The sequence below is a fragment of the Canis lupus genome, chromosome 12, assembly GCF_003254725.2.
Source record: "Canis lupus dingo isolate Sandy chromosome 12, ASM325472v2, whole genome shotgun sequence".
Taxonomy (NCBI): Eukaryota; Metazoa; Chordata; class Mammalia; order Carnivora; family Canidae; genus Canis; species Canis lupus.
The window spans coordinates 66,655,282-66,675,948 of record NC_064254.1 but is presented as its reverse complement, the minus strand read 5'-3'; the positions used below and the strand labels follow the sequence as shown (position 1 = coordinate 66,675,948).

General features: G+C 47.2%; 1 protein-coding gene across 10 annotated transcripts; it reads left to right on the top strand.

Moving 5' to 3' along the window:
• Nucleotides 1–90: 90 nt before the first annotated feature.
• On the top strand, nucleotides 91–12,850 carry ZBTB24 (zinc finger and BTB domain containing 24). Of its 10 annotated transcripts, none has more exons than XM_025444590.3 (7): nucleotides 91–707; nucleotides 893–1,876; nucleotides 4,459–4,626; nucleotides 5,082–5,165; nucleotides 5,841–5,924; nucleotides 10,074–10,155; nucleotides 11,236–12,850. In XM_025444590.3, exons 2-7 carry the CDS (start codon nucleotides 922–924, stop codon nucleotides 11,933–11,935), a joined length of 2,073 nt encoding a protein of 690 aa, XP_025300375.1. In that variant the 5' UTR covers nucleotides 91–707; nucleotides 893–921; the 3' UTR covers nucleotides 11,936–12,850. The 10 variants fall into 10 exon arrangements, 6 of the variants coding, with proteins under 6 accessions (XP_025300375.1, XP_048948415.1, XP_025300377.1 ...); XM_049092458.1 differs by lacking the exon at nucleotides 91–707 and adding an exon at nucleotides 9,293–9,444 and having other exon boundaries at nucleotides 922–1,876; XM_025444592.3 differs by lacking the exons at nucleotides 91–707; nucleotides 11,236–12,850 and adding exons at nucleotides 9,293–9,444; nucleotides 10,640–11,211 and having other exon boundaries at nucleotides 922–1,876.
• The last annotated feature ends 7,817 nt before the right edge of the window (nucleotides 12,851–20,667 follow it).

Genomic DNA, 20,667 nt, shown 5'->3' with positions numbered 1-20,667 from the left:
CCGCCCCGCGTTCGCCAGGCCCCGCCCCGCGTCCGCGGCCACGTGGTCCGGCGTCCGCGCGCAGGCTCCCGGCGCCGGCGCTTCCGGGTTGGCGGCGGCGGCCGCGGCGCAGGGACCCCGGCGGCGGCGGGCGCGGAGCGGGGCGCCAGGGCGGGCCCGGCGGAGGTGCGGGGGTGCGCCCGCCAGGCCGCCGGGTGGGCTGGGCGCCCCGAGAGGTAGGTCCGCCCCGGGGCCTGCCAGCCGGGGGCGCGGGAGCCGCGGCCGTGTCGGCCCCCGCCCCCGCCCCGCGATCGAGCCCTGTCCCGCCCCGGGGCCTCCCCTGCGTCCTGCTCCTCGCGCCGCGGGCCCGGGGGCTCCCGGGGAACCGTCCGTCCGGCGCCAGCCTGGGGGCGCGGGGGGGGGTCGTGCCACCCTTGCAGGGCGAGGCCCGCTGCGCCGCGGTCATTCCTCCAGCGCAGCTCCCCCCGGATTCCTGTCGCTCGTGTCCATTTCCTGTGCCCCTTTTTTTCTGTGTTTTCGCAGACAAGATGGTTAGCAGGGCGTGAACTCGAGACACCGTAGTTTCCCATCCTGACGTGTGTGCAGCGGTGCAAAGTTAGTGCCGAGGAAGGACTTTCGAGATGGTCGGCTCCCATTCCTTCGTTTTCCGGGGTTGGAGGACGCAGACCCCGAGGAGGAACGCGGCGGCCGGAAATTCGCCGAGCTAGGTGACGGTGTCCAGCAAGGGGGAGGGTCCCCAGCTACGTTTTTTACGTCGCTTTCTGAAAGTGGTGACGTGGGAAAGTTGGGTTAACAGCGTGACGCGAGTCACACGCCTAGTCGTTCGTCTGGACGGGGATGAACCAGTTAGATGATGCCGCCTCCTCTTTTGATCACCACTTTCTTATTTCAGGCTTCACGCTCCTTGGTCCTCTGAGGAAAATGGCAGACACATCCTCAGAGCCTTCTGGGCAGCTGGTCGTCCACTCAGACACGCACAGTGACACTGTTCTGGCCAGTTTGGAGGATCAGCGGAAGAAAGGCTTTCTCTGTGACATCACTTTGATCGTGGAGAATGTGCATTTCCGGGCTCACAAAGCCTTACTCGCTGCCAGTAGCGAATACTTCTCAATGATGTTTGCCGAGGAGGGGGAGATCGGCCAGTCCATTTATATGCTGGAAGGCATGGTTGCCGACACCTTCGGTGTCCTGCTGGAGTTTATCTACACGGGTTGTCTCCAGGCCAGTGAGAAAAGTACAGAACAAATCCTGGCCACCGCTCAGTTCTTAAAAGTCTATGACCTGGTAAAGGCTTACACAGATTTCCAGAATAATCATAGCTCCCCGAAGCCATCGACTCTGAACACCGGCAGCACTCCAGTGGTGGTTATTTCTAATAAGAAGAACGACCCCCCAAAACGGAAACGGGGAAGACCGAGAAAAGTCAACAGTTTGCAGGAGGGGAAATCACAGCTGGCTGCAGAGGAAGAAATACAGCTGAGGGTAAACAACTCCGTTCAAAATAGGCATAACTTTGTGGTCAAAGAGGGAGAGAGTGGCTTGCTGAATGACCAGATTCCAGCAAAAGAAATGGAGGATTCTGAGTCGGCCTGTGAGCCAGGTAGAGGGGAGGAAATGCCTGCTGAGAAAGATGAGAACTGTGACCCCAAGACCCAGGATGGGCAGGATAGCCAGAGTCGGTACAGCAAGCGGAGGATCAGGAGGTCCGTCAAACTTAAAGATTACAAACTTGTCGGGGATGAAGACGAGCAGGGTTCAGCCAAAAGGGTCTGTGGAAGGAGAAAGCGCCCCGGTGGCCCCGAGGCCTGCTGTAAGGACTGTGGCAAAGTGTTTAAGTATAATCACTTTTTGGCAATCCACCAGAGGAGCCACACGGGTAATTACACTTTCGCAGCTTCCTCCAACAGGTGTTGGAGTAGTGATGATGATGATGATGATGATGATGATAGCTTTCATTTTATTGTGCAACTTCTATGTGATGGGCGTTAGAATAAGGCCTTTCTATGCGTGTTATTGCATTTAGTTCTTACAACAAGCCCCCAAGGTGTAGGGAGTGGTATCCCCATCGGGCAGGTGAAGAGACCCAAGTCCTAGAAATAATTTGCCCAGGTCCTGTTTAGTGACAGAGCTGGGATTTGAACCCAAAGAGCTTGATTGCAGAACACTGTTCTTGTTTGGAGTCATTGGTTCAAGGCTCTAATGCCCGGGGTTCAAACTAGCCAGATTTGGTCCATTTTCAGATTCGTGAACGTTCTTCATCTTGACTGCTTTTGCCCAGGTCTGCCCGGGACAGCTTTCTCGCTCACCCATCTAGCTGTAAATGTCTTCTCCTTCTTGGTGCCTCTAGCCCAGTGTTGGCCAGTAGACCTCTGTGGTCACTAGCCTCTTGTGATTTGAGCACTTGACCTGTGGTGAGTGTGACCGAGGAACTGAATTTTTTATTTTAATAATTTCACTGGGACCGTATTGGACAGTGCAGCCCTAGGCAAAAATCCCTTCCTTCTGAGCCCTCCCTTACTGAATTTGCTCTGTTGGGTCGGGTTGTAGTTACCAGTTAAATACCCCTCACCTAATTGTAAGCTTAAGTAGAGGGGGACACCTGAGTGGCTCAGTGGTTGAGCATCTGCCTTTAGCTCAAGTCATGATCCTGGAATCCTGGGATCGCATCCCGCATCGGGGTCCGACTGGGAGCCTGCTTCTCCCTCTGCCTGTGTCTCTGCCTCTCTGTGTGTGTGTCTCTCATGAACAAATAAATGAAATCTTTGAAAAAAAAACAAAACAAAAAACTTAAGTATAGGGACTAGTAGTAGTTAAGTCTCCTGTCACCTGGCAACTTGCCGTCCTCTGACCCAGCTGGGTCTAGCCCTGTGATCCTCAACCTGCCCACACAGTAGAATCAGCTAGGGAGCTTCTAAAACTGCCAGTGACTGGCCACCAGCCCCAGAACTTCTGATTTAGTTGGGGGCCTTGGTGTTTTTTGAAAGATGGGTCGAGAACCTTGAATCTCTGGTTCTTTAAACAAAGTAGACACTTGGGAAACATTTGTTGAACTGTAACAGAGGATGGTTAAACAGAGGGTTAAATAGTTCTGTAACATTTGTTAAGGAGAGCGGCATGTAGGATCTTCCCTTTTGCCCCCACTGTTCTGACATTTGGCAGTGAGTCACTTTAGCATGGGTCTGTTTTCATCCCATTTCGGTGGCTGCCCGTAGAGCCATGCAGTTCGGAAACTCCCACCTTTTGGTTCCAGAAAATTTTCTGAAACTGTTTCATGGATGGTTATCTCCCGTCGGTTTTCTGTGCTCTCTCTTTCTGGAACTTCCTGAAATTTGGATGTTGAGCCTCTGGACCCACCTCCACCCTCTGAAGTCCTTACCTCTTATTTCTCATCACTTTTAGCTCTTCGTTCTGGGAGAGTTTCCCTTTATCTTTCAATACTCAAAGTTTTATGTCTACTCTATTTTATTTGTAGGACCCCTTTTTTATTCTCTAAATTATTATTTTTTAAAAATTATGATCGTGAATGCTCTTTTTGGTTCACAGTGTATCTTCCCTCCCCGAGCTCGTTAATAGCAGCAGTGACTTGTTCCTTAGTTTTTAATGTTTTCTTTCCCCCATGGGCAGCCTCTGTTTTCCGCAAGTTGCTTTTTTTTTTCCTTATCTGTTTTGGTATCTGTTTCAGCTACTAAAAGGCCTTCCTTGAACAGTGGTGTGTGAAAAACCATATTTAATCCCATTGTTGGAATGGTTGAGTGAAAGCAGCTGGCCACTGCAGTGGGGTGGAGCGGGCCTGTACACAGCGGCCTCACTGGAGGGGGGGCCCACTTCCTCCCCGACACCTGGCCTTGCACCTGCAGCCCTCTTACGCTGGCCTGCCACGTTCCAAAGATGTTCCACCCTCCCGCCTGGAGGCTGTAGGCCTGGCTGCCAGTGTCTATAGAGTGGGAGCGGGGGAGGAGGCTGGGCAGTCTCATCACCCTAAATGTAAACTTGGCCTTGCTGTCCCTGGAGCAGTCCCACTCCCCTGTGCCTGGAGACCTCTAATCCGAAGACCCTCAGTCCAGGGACTGTTTTACCTTCTTCAGAGAACAGTGCCCATCCTTTGTTGGAGAGCAGGCCAGTCCTCTGGCTCCTTGGGTCCAGTCAGGGGGGTCTCAGGGCCTTTGAAACAGATGGTCATTTATCCTCCCTTACTCCGTTTTCAGAGAGAACAGGTGCCACCAGTTCCTGAGCCTTGTGGAGGCTCTGTCTTGGGTTGTATGTATCATAGCACTCCGCCCTGCTGGCATCGGATGCGTCTGTTCCAGCTTGCCAGAGTGCTGATGTTTTCTCTCCTGTTCTGGCCCTTTTGGATAGGTGCCTGTTAGCAGAAATCCCTTTTATTGTCATTTTAATCTAGGAGGAAACAGAGATGTGCATGTTCTTGCTTACACTGTGCTTCTGGGCCTCTTATTCCAGGGGAGCGACCTTTCAAATGTAATGAGTGTGGAAAAGGCTTTGCCCAGAAGCACTCCCTGCAGGTCCACACCCGGATGCACACAGGCGAGCGGCCCTACACCTGCACCGTGTGCAGCAAGGCTCTCACCACCAAGCACTCGCTGCTGGAGCACATGAGCCTGCATTCAGGTAGCTGGGCTTGCAGCAGAGGGCCAGCTGCCACCAAGTTCCTGGGGTGGGCGTTTCCCACGTAGTGTCACTGAAGGGGACAGAATTACACCTCTGCCAGACTAAGGTTTAGACTTGTGCACAGCATTGTGTCTTATGCTAGGGCTTATAAATCGGCTGCTGGGCGGGAGCTCAGTGTGCAAACATGTTTTGTTTAACCCCCAGAGTGTAGAATGATTTTACTTGGGTGACTTTGGGGGAAACTTGTATTTTCCTGTTCTGCCCCAGTCCCCACCGCTCCCTATTGCTTTACGTACCTTTGTACATTTATGGACCTGTGCTTTGACTCTGAGGGCATTTGGATATGTAGGCAAGTCACTTGTATCATTCATAGAAAATGGGGACCGGGGCCCACTGTGTTACTGTTCTTTATAGTTTTGGCTTGTTTTTTTAGTGTCCTGTTTTTTATTTGGCAGGACAGAAGTCTTTCACCTGTGATCAGTGTGGAAAATATTTTAGCCAGAAAAGACAACTGAAGAGCCATTACCGAGTCCATACAGGTACAATAAAGTGAGAGAAAATTTGGATTTGGGGGAGCAATTCACAAATACGAATTATTTTGAAACAATAGGTTCATATTGTGGAATATAATTTGTATTTAGGGAAAGAATCTTAAAAAGCAATCTAACTTAGATATCCTTGTGTTATTCTCTTACCTGGTGATTTATATTTAATTTTTTAATAGTACAGTTTGGTGTCACAGAAACCCTATAGAATTGACATCTTTCAAAAGTGCCACTTGAATAAGAGGACACCAGTTGGTTGGTTATTAATGGTGCTTAGACAGAAATATTCCCCACCCCACAATTGTCAGTTCAGGCTTTCTCCCACCCAGCTGTATCCACGGTCCTTTTTTTCTCTCCTGCCAACTAATAAGAACTAAATGAGGGGTTGGAAGTGACATTTGACATCAGTTGGCTACAGTCACACCCATGCTTCAGGGAAAGAAGAGTACTTTTAGGGACATGGGCAGGGTCCCAGCTCTCCTCGGGAAACAGGGAGTTGAGATGCATAGGAAAATACTGTTACCAAATTAATAAAAAATATTGTTGTTTTATTATAGTACCATATTTAAAGTGATTATTTTTCAGGGAGGTGCTTTAACACAAATCACTGAAGAAGTGCAGGGAGAGAGCGCGTATATGCACTGACACTTTTTTTATTGTTGCGACAAGGCCACTCATTACCGGAATGCAACCACTGCCATCGCAAATTCATGGATGTGTCTCAGCTAAAGAAACATCTGCGAACACACACAGGTAAAACTCCCATCCCGTCCTTCCTTTCTGGTACGCTGCACGTTTTCAGAAGAGTGAGAAGGAGTCCCCTCCTTGGGCTCCATTTATTATAAATTGGGTGGGAATTTTAGAAGACCATGTAAAAGCCCAAGGCAGAAGGCTGTCAACAGTGTTCTGTGGAGAGATCCCATCTCTATTTCTTAGTAACACAGAGATGACTTAACTGAGCACTATTCCTGTATGGAAATTCATACAGGCTCAGTCGGTTAAGCATCCGATTCTTGATCTCAGCTCAGGTCTTGATCTCCGGGTCGGGAGTTCAAGCCCCATGTTGGGCCCCATGCTGGCGGTAGAGGCTACTTAAAAAAAAAGGAGAGGGTAGGGATAGAGGGAACATTCCTCAGCATCTTAAAAGCCATCTACGAAAAGCCCACAGCAAATATCATTCTCAGTGGGGAAGCACTGGGAGCCTTTCCCCTAAGATCGGGAACACACAGGGATGTCCACTCTCACCACTGCTATTCCATGTAGTACTAGAAGTCCTAGCCTCAGCAATCAGACAGCAAAAAGAAATAGAAGGCATTCAGATTGGCAAAGAAGAAGTCAAACTCTCCCTCCTCACAGATGACTTGATACTGTACATAGAAAACCCAAAAGACTCCACCCCAAGATTGCTAGAACTCATACAGCAGTTCGGCAGTGTGGCAGGATACAAAATCAATGCCCAGAAGTCAGTGGCATTTCTATACACTAACAATGAGACTGAAGAAAGAGAAATTAAGGAGTCAATCCCATTTTCAATTGCACCCAAAAGCATAATATACCTAGGAATAAACCTCACCAAGGAGGTAAAGGATCTATACCCTAAAAACTACAGAACACTTCTGAAAGAAATTGAAGACACAAAGAGATGGAAAAATATTCCATGCTCATGGATTGGAAGAATTAATATTGTGAAAATGTCAATGCTATCCAGGGCAGTTTACACATTTAATGCAATCCCTATCAAAATACCATGGACTTTCTTCAGAGAGTTGGAACAAATCATCTTAAGATTTGTGTGGAATCAGAAAAGACCCCGAATAGCCAGGGAAAGATTAAAAAAGAAAACCAGAGCTGGGGGCATCACAATGCCAGATTTCAGGTTGTACTACAAAGCTGTGGTCATCAAGACAGTGTGGTACTGGCACAAAAACAGACACATAGATCCATGGAACAGGATAGAGAATCCAGAAGTGGCCCCTCAACTCTATGGTCAACTAATACTCGACAAAGCAGGAAAAACTATCCACTGGAAAAAAGTCTCTTCAATAAATGGTGCTGGGAAAATTGGACATCCATGTGCAGAAGAATGAAACTAGACCATTCTCTTATACCATACACAAAGACAAACTCAAAATGGATGGAAGATCTAAATATGAGACAAGAATCCATTAGAATCCTAGAGGAGAACACAGGCAACACCCTTTCTGAACTTGGCCACAGCAACTTCTTGCAAGATACATTCATAAAGGCAAAGGAAGCAAAAGCAAAAATGAATAATTGGGACTTCATCAAGATAAAAAGCTTCTGCACAGCAAAAGAAATAGTCAAAAAAACTAAAAGACAACCTACAGAATGGGAGAAGATATTCGCAAATGAGCTATCAGGTAAAGGACTAGTATCCAAGATCTATAAAGAACTTACTAAACTCAACAGCAAAGAAACAATCCAATCATGAAGTGGGCAAAAGACATGAAGAGAAATCTCACAGAGGAAGACATAGACATGGCCAACAAGCACATGAGAAAATGCTCCGCATCACTTGCCATCAGGGAAATACAAATCAAAACCACAATGAGATACTACGTCACCCCAGTGAGAATGGGGAACATTAACAAGACCGGAAACAACAAATGTTGGAGAGGATGTGGAGAAAGGGGAACCCTCTTGCACTGTTGGTGGGAATGTGAACTTGTGCAGTCACTCTGGAAAACTGTGTGGAGGTTCCTCAAAGAGTTAAAAATAGATCTGCCCTATGACCCAGCAATTGCACTGCTGGGGATTTACCCCAAAGATACAGATGCAGTAAAACGCCGGGACACGTGCACCCCGATGTTTATAGCAGCAATGTCCACAGTAGCCACACTGTGGAAGGAGCTTTGGTGTCCATCGAAAGATGAATGGATAAAGAAGCTGTGGTCTATGTATACAATGGAATATTCCTCAGCCATTAGAAATGACAAATACCCACCATTTGCTTCAATGTGGATAGAACTGGAGGATATTATGCTGAGTGAACGAAATAAGTCAATTGGAGAAGGACAAACATTATATGGTCTCATTCATTTGGGGAATATAAAAAATAGTGAAAGGGAATAAAGGGGAGAGGAGAAAAAATGAGTGGGAAATATCAGAAAGGGAGACAGAACATGAGAGACTCCTAACTGGGAAACGAACAAGGGGTAGTGGAAGGGGAGGTGGGCGGGGCTTGGGGTGACTGGGTGACGGGCACTGAGGGGGCACTTGACGGGATGAGCACTGGGTGTTATGCTATATGTTGGCAATTGAACTCCAAATAGATGGATAGATGGATGGATGGATGGATGGAAGGAAGGAAGGAAGGAAGGAAGGAAGGAAGGAAGGAAGGGAGGGAGGGAAAAGAAAAAAAAAAAAAGAAGGGGGCAGCCCGGGTGGCTCAGTGGTTTAGTGCCACCTTCAGCCCAGGGTGTGATCCTAGAGACCCAGGATCGAGTCCCACGTTGGGCTCCCTGCATGGAGCCTGCTTCTCTCTCTGCCTGAGTCTCTGCCTCTCTCTCTGTGTGTGTTCTCTCATGAATAAATAAATAAAATATTTTTAAAAATAAATAAAAAAGTAAAAATTAAAAAAAAGAAGAGGAAAGGAACCAGTCTGAGTCTGGTTCTGTTTCACTTTTAATGAGAGAATCTTTTTAGAAAAGGAAGCAGAGTGAAACAAACACGAAGGTAGCCCAGGCACTGAGGGTTTTCTCATTTTCTTCCCTAGAACCAGTAGGTATAAGCTTATGCATCGCCACCTCCAGAGAAATCAGCTTCGGGGATAAAGAGGAGGCAGGATCGATCAGGGCAGGTCACACTCTCAGTTGAAGTTAAAAGTGTGGGTCTTTTAGACCTTATGGTAAGGAGCACTTCTTAAAAATAAACCTGTTAGATTTCCTAAGAAAAGCTTCCTACTATAGGTTGGTTCTTTAATGATTCTGTTAAATTGTCTACGAAAATTATCTGTCAGATTGGTTTATGCAGCTTTGAACATTTTTTTTTTTAAGCACAAGTTTTTCTCCTTAAAAATAATTTGTTTTCTTAAAATCACTGGCTCATAGGGTAGGAGTTCTATGAACATGGATCTCTGTACAATCTTTCTGCATTAACAGGTTCTGTGAAAGTTAACTCAGCCGTTGAACACCCATTCACGGCACCGCTCCTGGGTCCCGAGGACACAGCGGCGAGTGGGGTGGCCAGAGCCCCTGCTGCTGAGGGCTGCTGTCTGACCAGGGAGGGCAGAGAACACATGGCTGCCTGGCAGGTTAGGTGGGGGTCAGTGCTGTGAGGAGCTAAACACAGGCTAAGGACAGGCTGTGGGAAGGGGAGCTGCCCTTTTATGTGGGGACTTGTCTGGGAAGGCCTCACTGCTGAGGGGACACCTTGGATGGAGATCTGGATGTTCTGGGAATGAGACAGACATCGGGGAGAAGAGCATCCAGGAGAAGAGCATCCCAGGCAGAGGGAAGGGCAGATGCAAAGCCCTGAGGCAAAAGAGTTTCTGACCTGCTAGAGAGATGCCAGGAGGCACTTGTGACTGAGGCTGCGCCAGGGCGGTGGGCGCCAGAAGGCTTCGGGCAGGTGCACAGCAGAGGCGTCTGGGGCCTGTGTCACACGGGGCTTCGCAGCCGGGCTGCAGGCCTCAGTCACCCAGAAGCTTTATTTCATTCTTTTTAAAAAGATTTTTATTTATTTACTCATGAGAGACCCAGAGAGAGAGAGAGAGGCAGAGACCCAGGCAGAGGGAGAAGCAGGCTCCGTGCAGGGAGCCCGATGCAGGACTCGATCCTAGGACCCTGGGATCACGATCTGATCTGAGCCCCCCAGGCGCCCCTGATTACTGCTGCTTGCTTTATGTTGGATGTGTATCTCTAAACACTGTCCCTTTTTTAGGTGAGAAGCCATTTACCTGTGAAATCTGTGGCAAATCTTTCACAGCAAAGAGTTCCCTTCAGACCCACATCAGAATCCATAGGTAAAGTTTACAGATACTTTTCTTATGCGGGAGTCCTCGAGCCACCCTGGTGTTGGGTTGGGTGACATATGTTGCTTATCTAGCCCTTTTCCCCAAATTACTACATGGGTTGAACTTTCCGTGTAGTTTACTATTTTATCTTTTCAATAAAGCAATTCCTCACTTAGGCAAAGTCAGGAACACTGGTTCTGGCTAGCAGAAGTTTCGTTACTTGAATTTTTATTTTGGGCTGGGGACTGATCCAAAGCTTAAATCTTCAGTCAAAAATAGTTACTGAATTTGATGTTTTCTGAGTAAACGTTTTCACTCATACAACTTGCAGATCTGATTCTAAAACAAGTAATTAAGGGTTACTCAACTTGGATGTTTTGTTTTGTTTTTTCGTTTTTAGGGAGAGAGTGGGAGATAGAGGGTTGGGCAGTGGGGAAGGGCAGGGAGGAGAGACTTTTTTTATTTTATTTTATTTATTTATTATTCATGACAGACACAGAGAAAGAGGCAGAGACACAGGGAAAGGCAGAAGCATGCTCCCTGCAGGAGATCCCAGGACCCCGGGGCCACACTCTGAGCTGAAGACAGAGGCTCAGGCGTCCGTGGGGAAGAGACTCTTGAGTAGGCTCCATGCTCAGCACGGAGACCAACTAAGGGCTTGATCCCATGCCCCTGAGATTGTGACCTGAGCCAAAATCAAGAGTTGGTCGCTTAACCCATATACTTATTTGGCCACAAGAATCTGGCAGTGAAAATGAACACAAAAAGGGGCTGTATGTGTAATATATAAATATTTGCTTTCCTATCTGAAATACAGACTATGGAATCATAAAATGTTATCACTTGTAGCCCAGCCCCACCCACCACCCTTTCTCAGCCACCACCTCCATCCTTTTCTTTTTCTTTGAGAATTAGAAACAGAAACCCCTGAAAGTTGTGACTTGCTCTGACTCCTTAAGTTAGTAGAAGAACCCATGACTTATGACTCCTAGTCGAGTTAATTTTCCTCTCTTCTTGACTTCTGCTCCCTAAATAATCAGGAAGTGATAAACAGATCTGTTTTTAAGATAAAATGTGTATTCTTTATAGAGGAGAAAAGCCATACTCCTGTGGCATATGTGGCAAATCCTTCTCTGACTCCAGTGCCAAGAGGAGACACTGCATCCTGCATACGGGCAAAAAGCCTTTCTCGTGCCCTGAGTGTAACTTACAGTTTGCTCGCTTAGACAACTTGAAGGCTCACCTGAAAATCCACAGCAAAGAAAAACCGGCCTCAGATGCCAGCAGCGTTTCTGGCAGTAATAATACCGAAGAGGTCAGGAATATTCTTCAGCTGCAACCGTATCAGCTCTCTGCATCTGGAGAGCAGGAAATTCAGCTTCTGGTGACCAACTCCGTGCATAACCTCAACTTCATGCCCGGCGCTAGCCAGGGAATTAGCATCGTCACTGCAGAAAGCTCTCAGAACATGACCCCGGACCAGGCTGCGAATCTCACCCTGCTTGCGCAGCAGCCGGAACACCTGCAGAATTTAATCCTTTCAGCCCAACAGGAGCAATCAGAGCATATGCAGGGCCTCAACATGATTGAAAGCCCGATGGAACCCTCGCAGAGCGAGCCCGTGCACGTCATCACTCTGTCCAAGGAAACCCTGGAACATCTTCACGCCCATCAAGAGCCAACAGGGGAGCTCGGCTTAGCGAGCGCTTCAGACCCGGCTCAGCACCTGCAGCTGACACCAGAGCCTGCTGCGCCACCACCCACACCGCTGAGCCAGGAGCAGAGCTGACCTGTGTGCACAGTGTCACCTGTGGGGCCCTTCCCCGCCGGCTGCCTCTGACCGTGTGCTGGAAGGCAGGCTTTCTGTGACGCTCACATCCAGAGCCTTCCACACCCCAGCTAGCTCACGGTTCTGTGCTTTCCACCTGGGCAACAAGGTGTGTGATTTGTGTCGTGTAGGGCGTCCTGATTGGATTTAGCATTCAGTATCGATGAATGGTTTTCATTTTCCTCTACTACGTCCCTTAAAGTCTTGGGTCCTTTCTGTTTGGAGGCATTGAATTAGACTTCTCGAAGTCTCCAATGCTCGAGGCCGCAGGCTCTGGTCTTGCAGACTTTGCTATTTATATTTTTTTAGAACAAAGGAAGTCGTACGTTGGTTGAATTGGGTAGAATGGTTTGTTCTACTTCTTTTTTTCTGTTCGGCAGCATGATTGCTTCTACAGATAAGTCAGGGCTGAATATGACAGATGACGATCTTGGAGAATCTGTCCTTTTTTAATATCTGCTAATCCCCTAAGAGTAACTGTCAACATTTAATCTCTCTGGTACAGTGGGCTGCTTGTGTCATGCTTGAGATAGATTCAAAGACATAAACTGAAAGTCTGTTTTAACTCAAAATGAATATCACAAGGAAGTCAAAAAAGTACAAGGTTATTTTAAAAATTCTGAACTCTTCTGAGAAACATGGATTTACATATTTTTTGGATTTACATATTTTTTTAAAAGCAGGTTACTGAAAATTTAAAAGTCTAATTAAAGTGTGAAATTGGATCAAGAGACATTCAACCCATAAATTCTGAATTTTTGTCAGCAGTGATACTTGTTCTTCCTCATGAAGTTAAACTATCTCAGTTACCCTGGAATATAAAATTTTATTCAGTGTAATTTAAGTGTCAAATATACTCTACTGAATTCTAATTGATCCTGAAAATGATCTGTGTATTATATCTGATAACTTTCTGGAGATGGGACCTTATAATCTATTTTTACTGCAAAGTATGTTAAATCTCACAAATGGACACCTCATTTTAAAAAGTACAATCTTTGCCAAGTCTCAAAAATAATTTGAACCTCAGAGCCTTAGTAGCCAGTCTATAACTGTAGGATTTTAAATAATTTTCAAAAGTTGAAATTACGTGTGGGTTAGGTTTTCAGGCCCAGTGCACTTTATTAAATGCTTCTAATTGCTTTCTCTCGAGTAAACTGATAGAAGGTTTTAGAGCAGAGAGGATGGGCACTAGTACATCTGAGTTACCACCATGTTGGTGGAGAGTAGGGTGATCCTAAAATTAGCAAGATCTGTACATCAGTTACTTTCTTGCTTCAGAATTTCCTGGTGGCCACATTAAAAACGAAAAGATGAAATTAATTTGAATAAAAGTATTTAATTCAACTTATGCCAAATACCATTTCAACATGTAATCAATATTAAAATGTATTAATAAGATATTTTATTTTTTTTTTTAAGATTTTATTTATTTATTCATCAGAGACACAGAGAGAGAGAGAGGCAGAGACACAGGCAGACGGAGAAGCAGGCTCCACGCAGGAAGCCTGACTATGGGACTCGATCCCGGGTCTCCAGGATCACACCCTGAGCCGAAGGCAGGCGCTAAACCTCTGAGCCACCCAGGATCCCCTAATAAGATATTTTATATATATATTTTTCACATTAAGTCTTCAAAATCTGGTGTGTATTTTCCACTTAATACACGTTCATTTTGGATGCTAATGTTCTTTGGACACACCTGGCCTGTATTTATATAGTTCATACAATTTACAGTTGAAAACCTAGCTTCAGGGATCCCTGGGTGGCGCAGCGGTTTAGCGCCTGCCTTTGGCCCAGGGCGCGATCCTGGAGACCCGGGATCGAATACCACGTCGGGCTCCCGGTGCATGGAGCCTGCTTCTCCCTCTGCCTGTCTCTGCCTCTCTCTCTCTCTCTCTGTGTGACTATCATAAATAAATAAAAATTAAAAAAAAAAAAAAACCTAGCTTCACATACAGTTGCAGACAGAATTTCTTTTCAATAACTGAAATGATTATTGGTTTAAACTTCTTTAAAATTGAAACCTGGGCACCTGACCAGTTCAGTCAGAAGAGCATGCGACTGTTGATCTCAGGGTTCAAGCCCCACGTTGGGCAAAGAGATTACAAAAAAAAGAAAATAAACCGAAGAAACAAAAAACAACCCACCACCAGTTCCTTGATCACGCCAGCCACACTGTGAGTCCTCAGTAGCCACATGTGTTGCAAGTGGCTTCTGGTTTGTATGACACAGGCCTACCTGTTTCTAACTTGAGAGCCAGTCTCAGCCATAAAAATATCTTCTGGATAAATTCTATTTGGTTTAACCAGCCATCAGAGGAAAAGGAGAAAACGAGAGCTTTATAAATCTAGCCTCTCTTTTGTGTCCCAGATACACATTGTGCCCTCTGAAATCCCACATCCTAAAGTTCAGTGCCCCCGGACCCAAAGGAAATGTCATGTACATAAAAATGTTTCTATTGTGTGTTTGAGAAATTGCTGGCTCAGTGTTTCACAAGCTATTTTGTACTAAACTTGTACAGTCCTTAAAGTTTTTTTTTAAATTGTTTTAACAAGTGCAGAAATACAAAGTGTACTTTACAAGAAATAGAATATTTTGCTTTGGGTTACTGACATGCACCTTACCACTTTCAAAAGTGAATCTTTGGTTTTCTCTCAGTAGAAGGCTAGCCTTAGAAAAAGCTCCTGCCATCAGAATAAGTTACTTACTCCTGTGCTTGTACTTAGGCACCATGCCCAATACGGGGCTTGAACAGTCCTGATGGTGAGCTAGAGTCACATGCTCTACCCACTGAGCCAGTCAGGTGGCCCTGCATCTGCTTCTTAAATCTCTACCTCTACTGTATTTTCTGCAGTTGGTTCCTGTATTCTGAGTGTTGTGAGCAACTGGTTGAAATGCTGAAGAATATAATGATATTCTCATCACTGATGCTTACATCTAGGTTTTCATAAATTAGATAATAATGTCTGCCATATTGAGTCTTTAACCATAGGCCAGGGGTGAAGCCAAGCATGTTAGGTCTGTGTCTTAGTGCTCCTCAACTGTCTTCTGTGTTGTGGTGCACCAAGTAGGATTTCTCCAGCTCCCTGCAATTAGGGGACTCCAGTCACCTCTATGACTGGCATATTTGCTTGCTAGGGCTGCCACAACAGATATGAGTGGGTGGTTTAAGCAACAGAAATACATTTTCTCAATCCTGGAGGCTAAAAAGCCAAGTTGTTGGGAGGGTTGGTTTCTTCTTTTCCTTCCTGTGTCTTCACATGGTCTTCCCTTTGTGTGTTTTGTCCTAATCTTAAAAGGACACCAGTCAATACTGGATTAGGGTCCACCCTAATCCTAATGACCACATTTTCACTTAGTTACCTCCTTAAAGGTCCTATCTCCAAACTGAGTCACATTCTGAGGTGCTGAGGGTCAGGACATCAACACGAATTTGGTGGGGGCATGATTCAGCCCATGAGTGAGGGAATCACTAAGCCTACTGGCATCTGGAATGAGGGAAAGCAGAGTCTGGGATGCACCTACAATCTGTCTGAAGCACAGTCTTATTTTACTTAATTTTCATGACATTTCTATGAGGTAGCTAATATGCCTATTTTACGGATGAAAACATTGAGGCCGGAACAGATAAAGCCTGTTGCCCAAGGTCACACGGTAATTGGCAAAGCCAGAACTGATGCACGGGGCCGGCTGATCCCACTTCGCTGCCTCTACCAGATGGGCTTTCGATCACCAGTCTTTTGATACTTTAAGCTGGATTTCTATTTATATATGATCTGCTTGATATAATAGCAAATTTTTGACTAGAATTGAGGATCTGAGGCAGCTGGCTGGCTCAGTCAGTAAACAACTCCTGATCTTGGGGTTCATGGGACCCAGCCCTATGTTGGGTTTGTAGAGCTCACTTAAAAATTGTTCTGGGTCTAACATCTTAGCACACAAACTTTTTACACAAAACAATAGTTGTAAAAGGGACATAGTCTTTGTCCTACAGAAATGATAACTACCATATTAATACTCATTAGAATTTTATTACTTAGATTTTTTTTTTTTTTAAGATTTTATTTATTTATCCATGAGAGACACAGAGAGAGAGGCAGAGGGAGAAGCAGGCTCCATTCAGGGAGCCCGATGGGGGACTCGATCCCGGGACCCCAGGATCACGCCCTGGGCCAAAGGCAGCGCTAAACCGCTGAGCCACCCAGGCTGCCCTATTACTTAGATTTAAAGCTTAGAAATTTACCTATTGGATGAAAGTTACTGCTGACATGAAAATGTCTTAGCATGAATTAATGGGAGCCCTTTTTTCAAACTCCTAAGGATTTTTTACATTTAGGGTAGACTTTTTTTTTAAGAGATGGGGAGAGAGAGTGTGAGCATGGGAGGTGGGCAGGGCAGTGGGAGAGAGAGAATCTTAAGAAGGTTCCACGCCCAGCTTGGAGCCTGATTTGGGACTCGATCCCACAACCCTGAGATCATGACTTGCGCTGAAACCAAGAGTCAGACACTTAACTGACTGAGCCACCCAGGGACCCCTTGTTTAAGTTGTGCTACTTGTGTTAAGCTTGCAGATGAATTCTTATCCTCACTTTTCAGACTACACTAAGCCTAAATCCTTAAGAATTGCAAGAAAACTCTTGGTCTTTCGTAAACAGCAGGCATGGAGGAGTGGCCTTGAAAAAAGTCCGCCTTGTCTTTTGTAAACAGGAGGTGTCAAGGAATGACCTCTACAAGAAGCAGGAATGTCACCATGATAGTTTGTCTAGCTTTCAAGGTCTTTGCACATAATTAAGCAACAGTTACATTTTTGTTGGCTGTTATATGCATATATATTTGCCGTAATATATGTAGTATATATAATATATAGTTTATTGTATATAATGTAATGTATATAACATATATGCACACACTATATATATAAAATCATTCTCACTTAAGATGTACCACACTAGGAGAGCTTTTAAAGTAAAATTCATTAAATCATATTTTAAACACAAAATATAGGAATTTGAACATGGCTTAGGTTACATTACCAAGACTTTGTAGCCTTTTTCTTTTTTTTAAAACGTGAATCTGAAAAGTACTACTATATCCAATATGACATGCAGAAGGAGGGAAAAATTTGAGCAAGGGTCAAGTCAGGGAACTAACTTCCTTGGTCTAAGAGTATAGGTTTACTATTTATTTTGAATTTCAGAATCCGTAGATTAGTATCTTAATATCCAGTAGATCATTTAAAATACGTATTTGAAGATTTTCCAAAAAGAACAGTTTGGCTTTTGGTTTTAGCTCATAGTACTTTTATCCTTGTTGGATGAAAAGTCAAACTGAAGTGTCCTTAGGCGAAACTGGAATTAAAAACAAAACTCTACATTTAAAAAATATCCCTCACAGAGAGAATTCTAGTAGGGTTAGATGGCTCTGGACAATGTTCACCTATAATGTTAGTATTTGAACTACGAAAGCGCTCATTACCAAAAGCAAGGAAGTATTTAAACTGATCCTGATCCTATGTGTATTTTTAATCTCTGTCCCCCGTGTTATCTTGGAGTCTATGAAATCATGTTTTCACTTCTGGAGACAGTCCTGGAATAGAAAGCAGCATATAGAGGAGGAGTAAGTTTGCAGGGAAGAATAGAAAAGATCGAGGGACCCAAACGTGTGGTTCACCCAGTCTTGTCAGCTGAGAAAGCTAGAAGCCGTTCTTGATAGGCCCTCCTCCCCTGCCGTGCCCCATCCATCCCCACCTGGTGTCTTTTCTGCAAACTCTTGAATCCACTACCTGTCCCATCCCCACTGTGACCTTCCTGGCCCAGGCCTGTCTGACCCTTCCTACCCCTCCTCCCACCCTTCTTCCCCTGGAAGAGGTGATCCATTTGGGCTCCCCTCTGTGCCTCTAGTGGCAAGCAGAGGCTCTTGCTAAATGGACGGGACAGTGTGCTATTAAAGCAAATATGGTCATGCCTCTGCTTAAAATCCTGCAGTTTCCCACTGTAGTCTACTCAGAATATAATCCAGCACAGCTTCCCCTCGTTTCCCTTCCCCTACCCGCTTGGGCCCCTTCCCCATTCTCACTTTCAGGCACACTGGCTTCCTTGCTGTTCCCGCAAATTCACTCACCAATATCCTGCCTTTGGGCTGGAGGCACGTGATGTCTCAGGCTTCGAAGCTTTCAGCCCCTACTCTGCCTGATGTCTGCTCATCTGTCAGCAACCAGTATAATGTCTTCCTCAGGGAGGCCTTCCCTGACCCTCTAATTCCCACCCCCCTTTTAAAAAAGATTTTATTAGAGAAAGAATGAGTACAAGCAGGGGGAGGAGCGGAGGGACAGGGAGAAGCAGACTCCCCGCTGAGCAGGGAGCCCAAAGTGGGGCTCCATGACCTGGGGATCATAACCTGAGCCAAAGGCAGACGCTTAACCAGCTGAGCCACCCAGGTGCCCCCAACCCTCTAATCTCAATCAGGCTGCCCTGGCATATCTGTTCACAGCACTCTAGACTCAGCTCCTGACGATAGTTACCTCAGGAACTGTGTCAGCCTGGTCACAGTGTGCAGCCTAGCTCCTGGCCCAGGACTGTGGGTGTGGTGCTTGACCTCACAGACCTACAGGTGCAAGGCCATATTACAGGGTGGCTGGGACACGTCACCTGCAGTGCAAGGGAGGGCACCGCTAGGACACGGAACACAATGTGGGTTAGAAGAAAGGGAGCCTGTCTCAATGGCTTGGGGTCTGGCCCTTCGAGTCTGTACATTTCTTGGGGTCGCCAACATTAATAGGATTTTTAGAATGGAAATGAGGAGGCTGAGGTATTAAACTGCCTTAATTTAGAAATGATAAGGCTCAGGCATGGTGGTTGGTGACTTTTTCAAGGTCACACTGAGTGAGTGAGTGAAGCCGGAATCCGACCAAACCTGGATTCTAGACCAGTATATTCCCCATTGCTTTCTGCTCCAGTGTGTATCTTTAATAGGCAGAGAATGAAACCCCGAGTCAGCAGATGTTCAGCACTGAAGTCATTATTGTTCTGTGATCTTTTTTAAAGATAAATTTTACCGTTTTATCACTCAGAGGGCCACATAATCCCGTTTGGCTGCCAACAGCAAAGCCATGGAGTCAAGGGCCAGATCCTGTGGGCCTTTGCAAACACACTAAGTTGGGGCAGCCAGCTGTTTACATCTGCTAATGAAAGCGAAGTGGGATGATTCTCAAAGCCTGGCAACCCGTTGATTGTGGACTTTAGAACGCTTTTTACACTGTATTTAAATATGGGTGTGTCTGATTTGGAGCACATTCATTTCAAGCCCAGTGACGAGTCACACTCAGGAGCTAAGGGCCCCGTCTGGGAGGCTGCCCTAGTTTCCTGAGTGTGTCCCTGCTGAATACCCTGCCTCTCCCCCCCCTCCCCTGCCTCCCTCTCAGCTCCAACCGGGAGCAGTGAGTGTGCAAGTCTTACTGGGCCCCTGAGGGTTTTCAGAGGAAAGCAAAGTGAGAAGAAAGGAGGCGGAAAATAAAAAAAAAAAGGATCTCAAGGAGAGGGACCCTCCCGTCTATTCCTGTTTTGTTAATGTTTCTCGTGTAACCGTGTCACTTCCTCTACACAAGAAACGTTTCTTTTTTTTTCTTTTTTCTTTTCTTTTTTTTTTTTTTTGCCTGGGGCCTGTCCAAAGAAACGTTTCTTATAATGCCAGCCTTTCATTCGTCCCGGTGACCCACACGGTGCGGCCGAGCGCAGACAGACCGGGCCCCAGCCCAGCTCCCCTGCCACTTGCTGTGAAACATGGTGCAAGTCTGTGCCTCAGTTTCTCTAACAGTGAAACGGGACCGTTCTGATCATTGAAATTATGGCTGTACTCCTGGTAGCTGCTCAACGAGAATTGATTTCATTAATTAGCGGGATGACCTTGGGCCCCTTCGCATTCAGCCGTGTTTCCTTATGGGGGGAATAGGAGGAAGTCGATGCCAAAGGTCTCTGCAGGCTCTGCGCGCCGCCAGGCCGCGGGGGCTCCCTCCAAGGCGCGCCTCGCCGCGGGTCTCGGCTCTCCCGCACACCCCTCCTAGCTCCCCTCAGTGGCGGTGGGGCCCGCCCCCCGCCGCCCCCCGCCGCCCCCGCCGAGGCCCTCACGCTTGCCGCTGCGGGAGCCGCAGGCTGCCCAGTTCCCAGGACTTTAATCCGTGCCCGTTGCCCGCGGCCCGGGTCCGGGGGCGGCCTTGTCGCCGGGGAGGCTCGGGCGCCGGGCGCCGGGCTCTCCGGGTAGGAGGGGCGACGAGGCACCTACGGACGCGCCGGCGGCGCCGAACTTCTTGCCCCGCCGCGCGCCCGATCGGCCCGGAGCTGGGAAGCGGCCCGCGGCGCCGGTACCGCACCACGGTGGGTAGGCTCGCCCGCCGGGAGGGGCCAGCGCGGCCGGCGCGCGTCCCGGGAAGGAGCCGCGGGTCCCGGGATGGAGCCGCGCGCCCCGGGAAGGAGCCGCGGGTCCCGGGATGAGCCGCGCGCCCCGGGATGGAGCCGCGGGTCCCCGGGATGGAGCCGCGGGTCCCCGGGAAGGAGCCGCGGGTCCCCGGGATGGAGCCGCGCGCCCCGGGATGGAGCCGCGGGCCCCCGGGATGGAGCCGCGCGCCCCGGGATGGAGCCGCGGGTCCCCGGGAAGGAGCCGCGTGCTCCGGGATGGAGCCGCAGGCCCCCGGGAAG

Bases quoted from the DNA above. Each gene is read 5' to 3' on its own strand.
- ZBTB24 (XM_025444590.3), top strand. From the start codon at position 922: ATGGCAGACACATCCTCAGAGCCTTCTGGGCAGCTGGTCGTCCACTCA. The intron at 1,877-4,458 runs GTAATTACACTT...CTCTTATTCCAG, and splicing joins CCACCAGAGGAGCCACACGG to GGGAGCGACCTTTCAAATGT. The intron at 5,166-5,840 runs GTACAATAAAGT...TGTTGCGACAAG, and splicing joins CCATTACCGAGTCCATACAG to GCCACTCATTACCGGAATGC.